At 30.0% G+C, this 8,170-nt stretch overlaps 2 protein-coding genes across 6 annotated transcripts in view; both read left to right on the plus strand.

Annotated features, from left to right (window-relative positions):
- The first annotated feature begins 1,085 nt into the window (after positions 1 to 1,085).
- LOC101495423 (long-chain-alcohol oxidase FAO2) lies at positions 1,086 to 4,679 on the plus strand. Its single transcript, XM_004493744.4, has 3 exons — positions 1,086 to 1,399; positions 1,736 to 2,014; positions 2,654 to 4,679. The coding sequence occupies exons 1-3, from the start codon at positions 1,193 to 1,195 to the stop codon at positions 4,382 to 4,384; spliced, it is 2,217 nt and encodes a 738-aa protein (XP_004493801.1). The 5' UTR covers positions 1,086 to 1,192; the 3' UTR covers positions 4,385 to 4,679.
- Positions 4,680 to 7,507: 2,828 nt separating this feature from the next.
- Positions 7,508 to 8,170, plus strand: part of LOC101495754 (protein NPGR2-like) — a 7,267-nt gene continuing 6,604 nt past the window's right edge. For 2 of the 5 annotated variants that reach the window (XM_004493750.4, XM_004493749.3), the window contains exon 1: positions 7,508 to 7,801. The gene's annotated coding sequence lies outside the window, so the exon portion shown is untranslated. Of the gene's footprint in view, positions 7,942 to 8,170 lie in introns of all 5 variants that reach the window. The other 3 variants (XM_004493745.4, XM_004493746.4, XM_004493747.4) reach the window with 3 other exon arrangements.

An 8,170-nucleotide genomic window follows, 5' to 3' on the forward strand; every position in this document is an offset into this window, starting at 1 on the left:
AACGATTAACTTTATTAGTTAGGAAGATTGATTCTCAACGGTTAAAAGTGACTTCAAAGTGATATTTACTATTAAAAAAATTACTTAAATTATCAATATTTCGATATTCTATTTTAAATGTAGGTTGCTTGAATATTTTTTTGTGGTTCAGATTTGTTTGGTGATGAATTTAAGATTCTTTAAGTACTGTAGGAAATCTAGATCCATAAATGTATTAATGCTTATAATTCATTTTCTGCCATGGTAAGTTAGTCTTTTTCCCTTTCACATTCTAATAATTAGTTAGAGAGTTGAACTTAATACCCTTTTATATAGAAAAGTCTTATACTTTTTTTTTTCTTTTGACCCAATAAAATCTTAAATTCTGGTATATATTTTGCTTAAATATTACATGAAAATATAAATTAATTTTTCTCTTAATAAACTTATAAAATAATATAAATTTTCAAACAAATTCAATATTCATTATTAACTTTTTTACCGTGATTTTTGTTTTTGAGACTAATAATGGAAAGAGTCCTACCTCCTAAGAACCTAGCTTTGTGCACATGTATGTATTGATGACCAGACATTTCACTATCTTACTTAATATGGTTATTAAAACTCATACGAGATTTAGCATATCAAAAACTCCATACTCATTTAAAACCACTGACACCACATAACAGAATAGATCCAAGGATTTGAAATTGGTTGTTTCACTCACGTTTGTTACCGATCCTTTTCACAATCAATATCTATTTAATAAAAAAAAAATATATCTATTTAATAAATATTATTTTAAATTTTTAATGTAAATTTAATTGTTATTTTTTTATGTTTTACAACATGTGATTCATTTATAAAAAAAATATCTTAAAATAAATAATCTATTTAATTTTTAATATATATTTTAATTGTATATTTAATAATACAACAATGTTTAACGATTATAATTGGACGCTTATTATATTATAATGAAGAAAAAAAAATCAATTGTACTATTTAACTTTTACATTTAAAATAATAATTATTTTATTTATAATATATTTGAATGGAAGTGAAATGAGTTGAAAATTGATGAGGAGTAGTTGTCATGTATTTTACTTGCATAAATAGAGACAAAGATTGTGATAACAGATAGTGCAATATCTGAGAAGAAATTAAGAAAAGAAAAGTATCTTTGTGAGTGCAGATAGAAGTGAGAAGAGTAATGGAGGATTGCCATCCTTTATTGAGAGGAGGAAGAAAAACAGAGAAAGGTTACAGCCATGGATTATCAACTAGTCAGATGCATGTCATGGCTTCCATTTGTGACACCCTTTTTCCTTCTCTCCCATTAAACAAACATATCTCACAAAATCAAATCCTCTCATCTTTCTACTCTGCTTCTGGTTCTCACTTTCCTTTTCCTGATGAGGTTCTTTTTTCCACCGCAATTTATGCTCTTTTTATTTATTTATTTATTTATTAATATTTCTGTCTTCTAGATTCATGCAACTGCCAACTGCACATTACCTTTACTACTTTAGTATATGTTTAGTCAAACAGTTTCATTAAGCATAAACTCTTAGTGTTTATGTATGACTTATTTATACAACAAAAGATAAAACAAATTATGTAAATAAGTTGAAAAATAGTTTATGGACCTTTGGAAGCTGTTTTCTTAAGATCTCCAAAACAGTTATAAATTCAAATAAGTCAAGCTTTAACAATTTAATTTATTTATATTTAACTTTGTTGAAATGAAAATTAGGCTGCAGAGTCATTGATGTTGTTCAAGAAAAGTATCCCAAAAGCAATGCCTTTGGTGAGGTGGATTCTACTGATTCTATCATTCAGATTAGGGACACTTTTACTTTGTGGAACTCTTTGCTTGCATTGGAAGTGGCCTTTTGTTCTCAAATTCACTGAGATTTCTTTGGAAAAGAGGGAAAAAATTCTGAACAACTGGTCAAGGGAGAAATTTTGGATACCTCTAAGGGTGGTTTTTGTGTTGATCAAACTTGTTTTCTTCTTCACTTTGTTCTCCAGGGTAATAATATTTCTCATACACTTTATTATGCTTTTAATGTGTGGTTTAAATTGTGGATGAGTATTGCATGTAAGATATCAATTATTAACATCATATGAGTAAGATATATAATTTGGTGTGTGTTAGCCATAAAGGAACACAAAATGGACATTCTGATGAAAAATATTGCTCATAAGATGTTTGTCAATTTTACTAAAAGATGAACAAATGTTAGTAGCAAACTAGCAATACACCATGTTAAACAGTTTATGTTATTGAATGAATTTCATGTGTCAAAATAATGTTTAGAAAAGTGTATTAATAGTATAACTCGTATGAGATATATATTCAAAATACAGTTCTCATGTTGGTTTATATAGCAGATGAAAAACTGTCAAATTATTTTGAATCATTTTTATATGAAAAAAGTTACTTGTATGCTATCTTTTTTTTCTTCTTTTTCTTTCTTAGAAAACGAGTTGGATGTAATTGTTTTGAATAAATTTTATTACTGAATTTATTTCCAAGTGCAACTCTTAATGTTGGCAACTTCTAAACGTAGTTTCTGTTATTTAACTGGGATATGTTATCATATTGCTTAATAATGTTGAAGTGCACTTTTATTTTGTTGCATTTTTCACCTTTCCCTAATTTCTACAGGTAGATGTAAATGGTCACAATCCAATGTGGAAAGCAATAGGGTACAAAGTAGACACTAGGGAAAAGTTGAAACAAAAGAAGAGGCCCCTCCAAGAAGGACTAATAGAAACTACATACGAATCCGATTCGACATTAATCCAATCCCTGACTGAAAAAGGCCTTGAAGTCACTGAAGATGTAGATCATAACTTGTACAAGATAAAATGTGACGTTGCCATTGTCGGTTCTGGCAGTGGCGGAGGAGTTGCAGCCGCAATTCTTGCAAACTCAGGTCACAAAGTGATCGTCCTAGAGAAAGGAGAGTATTTTGTTTCACACGATTATTCTTCACTTGAAAGTTCATCGATGAAAGAGCTATACGAATCAGGAGGAATGATGCCAACTGTTGACGGCAAAACGATGATCTTGGCCGGCTCAACAGTAGGTGGAGGTTCATCTATAAACTGGGCTGCTTGTGTAAGAACACCTGATTCCGTTACGAAAGAATGGTCCAAAAAATATAAACTATCACTTTTCGCAACCTCTGATTATCGATCTGCTATGGACTCAGTATGCAGAAGGATCGGTGTGACGGAGAAATGCAATAAGGAGAGCTTTCAAAACCAAGTTCTTCGAAAAGGGTGCGAGGGAATCGGCTTAAAAGTTGAGTCAGTTGCAGTGAACTCATCAGAAGATCATTATTGCGGTTCGTGTTGTTTCGGTTGTAGAACAGGCGATAAAAAAGGAACCGACTCTACTTGGTTGGTTGATGCTGTAAACAATGGTGCAGTTATCATCACTGGATGTAATGCTGAGAAATTCATACTTGAAAATGGAAAGAATGGAACAATAAAGAGAAAAAATTGTTCAGGAGTGATTGCTGCAGCAAGTAACAAAAGTAAGATAACCAAGAAACTTCAAATAGAATCCAAAGTAACTATCTCATCATGTGGATCTCTATTTACACCCCCTCTGATGATTTCCAGTGGTTTACAAAATTCAAACATTGGAAGAAACCTTCATCTCCACCCTGTTCAATTTGCTTGGGGATATTTTCCAGAAGAAATGACAAATTTGATCGGTAATAACTATGAAGGAGGAATCATAACTTCTATTCACAAAATACTTGCTGAGAATTCGACACCGAAAATCATTATAGAAGCACCTGCTTTAGGACCTGGATCCTTTTCAGCATTGATTCCATGGACCTCAGGTCTTGATATGAAAGAAAGGTTGGTGAAGTATGCAAGAACTGCTAACCTATTTGCATTGGTTAGAGACAAAGGGTCAGGAGAAATAAAAACCGAAGGAAGAGTTTCTTACCGACTCGATAAAATCGACAAAGAAAATCTTAGAGTTGGATTAAGGCAGTCTTTAAGGATTTTGGTTGCTGCGGGAGCTGTAGAAGTAGGAACTTATAGAAGTGATGGACAAAGAATTAAATGTAGAGGGATTAAAGACAAAGACTTGGAGGAGTTTCTTGACAATGTCGCGGTTGTCGGGGGACCGCGGTCGAGAGGTGAAGTGTGGACAGTGTTTAGTTCTGCACATCAAATGGGAAGTTGTAGAATGGGAGCTAATGAAGAAGAGGGTGCAGTTGATGAGAATGGAGAAAGTTGGGAAGCAAAAGGGTTGTTTGTGTGTGATGGAAGTGTTTTGCCTAGTGCTGTTGGTGTTAATCCTATGATAACTATTCAATCTACCGCATACTGTATTGCTAGTAAAATTGCTGAATCATTGAAGAAGAAATAGACAGAGCTTTAATAATAATAATAATAATAATAATAAATAATAATAATAATATTAATAATAATATTAATATTAATAATAAAAAAATAATAATGATAATAATAATAATAATAACAATAATAATAATGAAGAGTATAGTTTCAATGCAAAAGAATTTCATTGAAAATGCACATGTACTTTTCATTTTATACCTCATATTGTAACTAGTATTGTTAGTGTTCACAAATAAAGTTTCATGTAACTATGTCAAAGTTTAGTATGTGGGAATTCATAATATGATGTGATTATGTATTTCTTATGGATTTTGTAAGTTCCAATATTGTCAATGTCAGCTGCATCATCACTATTGGAAGTCAAGAGAAAAGGAAAATTAAACTGCTTAAATCATATATAAGGTTAACCATGATACAAGATAGATTGAATGAATTAGTGTAAAATGTTGGAGTTACTTTTGTAAATGGTTTTGCAGCTCAAAATTATATCAGTATTAAAAAAAAATAACCAAGAGATTAAGCCCATGAGATCCAATCATTGCTGGAATAATTATTAATTAAATTTTACTTACGTTTTAATCGAAATGTGAATTACTAGAGTCTCGTTTCTCTAAAAATCAGAAAGTTAAAAACAAAAAAAATATAATTTATGCGTCTATTTGAAAATTTTGCCTGAGGATTCAGAATTCAAGGATCATGGCCATCCATACCTACATATATAGTATAATTGACTATAATAGTTACAAATCGTTATTATAAATAAATATAATAGTTTTGTCATTTCAGTGGTAAAATAATTATTAATAATTTAAAAAATGAGCGACAAACTACATTAATACCTTCACTGTTATTTTTAGATTGCCATATGAGTATCCGAACTAATAGTAATTTTTAACTAGATATATCTTTTCAACTATCACTTTTATTTATATTTTATTTAGGAGTGAGTATTTTCTAATTGATACATAAGTGTTGATCTCTTTTTATCACTTTTAAATCATCTTATTAGCTTCCTTACCGTTTTTCGATCAACGTCCCAAATATTAATATCTCTTTATTACTTATAAATCAATTTCTCCAATACTTTCCTATTAATAGGTCAAACCCTACCCCGTCGTTATTATATCTCTCAACCCATCATTTGTCTATCTCAAACAAACAATTGTCTCCGTCATCTCCATCCTTAAACACCCTCTAATCGTAACAATTTTAACATAATCTCTACATTTTTCTCTTATTATAAATACAAATAAAATAACTTACTAAATTTATTTGTCAAAACCCCCCATCAACCAACCATCACTTAAAATTGACTAGTATTGTGGTAAAATCAAGCAAATAAAACAGTTATTTTTTCAAACTACTTTGATCAATATTTTTTATGAAAAGAATTGATCAATATTAATTTTGACTCTCCTAAAAATTATTCAACTTCTAGTCAAATCAACTATGTCAGTCCATGCAAGTGACAAAGATTTGCTTCCTACATAACATAAACACATGCTACATTGAGTACATTCTTTACTTACAAGACATCTCGTTCACCCCTGCCGCTACCATATTATTACAACTTATTATGTATTTTTATATTTTACATTCTTGAACATTGCTCTCTATAGTCTTATTTCTGTTAGTTTTCCTTTAATTCTGTTAGCCTCAAACTTCCGTTGACAAGGTGCATTTCGTTTCTTAATTAAACATTAATCAAGAAGAAGCTAACATGAAAAAAATCGAACTAACAAAAGAAGAAAATAAATAAATAGATATTTTTGTTTTAAAACTCCATATGAGTTTACCGTGTATATTTGAATTTATTGAATTACTTACAAATAAAAATAAAAATAAAATTTTTAAAAATTGATTGTGAGTTTTACTTATGTTCAGCTAAATAAACTCGATTTATTTCTGTAATTTTTGATATTGCAAAAAATCATATTTATCTTGAGTCAACTCTATATTGATATTTAAATTTATGAAATTATAAGATTGTATAAGTTAACTCTTGATTTTAACATTTACATGTATTAATAGATGCTCATGTGCCAAGAGTTGTTGTTGTCAGGAGAAAGGTATGATTACATTCTCAAATTTTTTGAAACTTGGTAATAGAATAATGACGAGACAATTTAAGGATGATCAAATTAAGTGTTAAATTTCAAGTTAACATTAAAAATTCATAAATAAATAAAAAGAAAGAGTAAAGGGAGAAACGGACTAGATCAGTTTCAATAATATGCAAAAATGTAAATAATAGTATATTAGTACAATAATAAAATATAAATACTAAATACTAATAAACTAATCCTAGTAAAAATTTGTTGATAACTTTTTATGCAAACATCCATTTTATTTTTTAACTAACTTCGGAGTAACTAATAAACAAATGTACTAATAGTCGATCTTGCAAGTTGGTTGTAGTACTTAATTTCTTTTGGGCCTTTTGAATTGTGGGCCCTACATCATATTGGGTTTTATGTAACATGCGTGAGTATCTTCCTTGACACGCTAAGGGGACACACTCACTAGCTCAGTTCTTCATATAAATGAAGGTAATTCTCTTCTAGCCTTTTTCCTGATGCACTTAAATTGATTCTTCCTCTTCTCTATTTACTTGAACTTGGCTAGGACATTTCTATTTCTAGGTTTTTTGTTGTTAGTTTGTTTTCACAATGTGATCGTTATAAAGGAAGGAGAATATTTTGTTTCACACGATTATTTTTCTATCGAAAGCTACAAGACAAAATTTATCTCTAGAACATTATGAAGTTGTCCAAAATCAACTATAATTCATAATATTTTTCTAGTCTACAACGAAATTTATCATTGGAACATGTGTCTAACGTCTTATATAACACCTCTATAATTAAAGAGAATATTAGAATCTTAAAGATCAAGAGCTTGAAAATAAATTATAGCTCTACAAGATATAAATAATTTTGGTTGAAGGTGATTATGAGATGAAATACCGAGCAAGTCTAGTGCCAAAAACAAGTTGAGTAGGTAATAGTGATTTCATGGACAGGTGAGACATTTAAGAAACGCAAGAGGACGTGGGCAGCAGTTAACCTCGCGCGTGTAGAGTGGGGTCCCCCGCAAAACAAAACGAACTTTCCTCATGCAAATAATTCCGTTCCCTCTCTCTCTTCTGTGCAAATAACTCAACAACTCTTCTCGTTCACGCTTTCCCTCCCCACTCAAATTCTCCATCATTCTTTTCCCATAAAGTATCACCACCATATACTATAATTTAATAAAGTTACCTGAATAAAATAAAATAAAAGTAAAGAAAACCCCTCAAAAAGGAAAAGCTTAAGAACTGAAAGAAGCTTTCAAATGCTTTGATTGATTCCACAAATTCAACAATGGAAGCCGCTGTTCTTATTCCCTCTCCTTTCATTCCCTGCTTTTTTTTCTCAAAAATCAAAAGGTCATTAATATTCTTTCTCCCTCTCTCTCTCTCTCTCTCTAATTCATCTATCTATGTATCTCTGAGTTCCTTATTAGTTTCTTCTACGAACCAACCTCAACTTCAAAATTCAAACCGTTTTTTTTATTCATCATACGTAGGTAAATTTTCTGAATTATAGTAATTTTTTTGTAGTATGTTTATTTTCCACTTGTTGAATCATCATCATGTGTCAACTTCAATTTTCGTGACGCTATTTTATCTTATTACTTGGAATTGAATTTTGATACAAGTTATCAAACTCCATCTTTATAATTATTATAAGATTATATATATATATATATATATATATATATATATATATATATATATATATTAATTTTCTATTGT

Source organism: Cicer arietinum, chromosome 3 (genome assembly GCF_000331145.2).
Source record: "Cicer arietinum cultivar CDC Frontier isolate Library 1 chromosome 3, Cicar.CDCFrontier_v2.0, whole genome shotgun sequence".
In the NCBI taxonomy this organism is placed as follows: Eukaryota; Viridiplantae; Streptophyta; class Magnoliopsida; order Fabales; family Fabaceae; genus Cicer; species Cicer arietinum.

Coding starts and splice junctions, on each gene's coding strand:
- LOC101495423 (XM_004493744.4), top strand. CDS start 1,193: ATGGAGGATTGCCATCCTTTATTGAGAGGAGGAAGAAAAACAGAGAAA. Junction 1,400..1,735: donor ACTTTCCTTTTCCTGATGAG/GTTCTTTTTTCC, acceptor AATGAAAATTAG/GCTGCAGAGTCATTGATGTT. Junction 2,015..2,653: donor TCTTCACTTTGTTCTCCAGG/GTAATAATATTT, acceptor TAATTTCTACAG/GTAGATGTAAATGGTCACAA.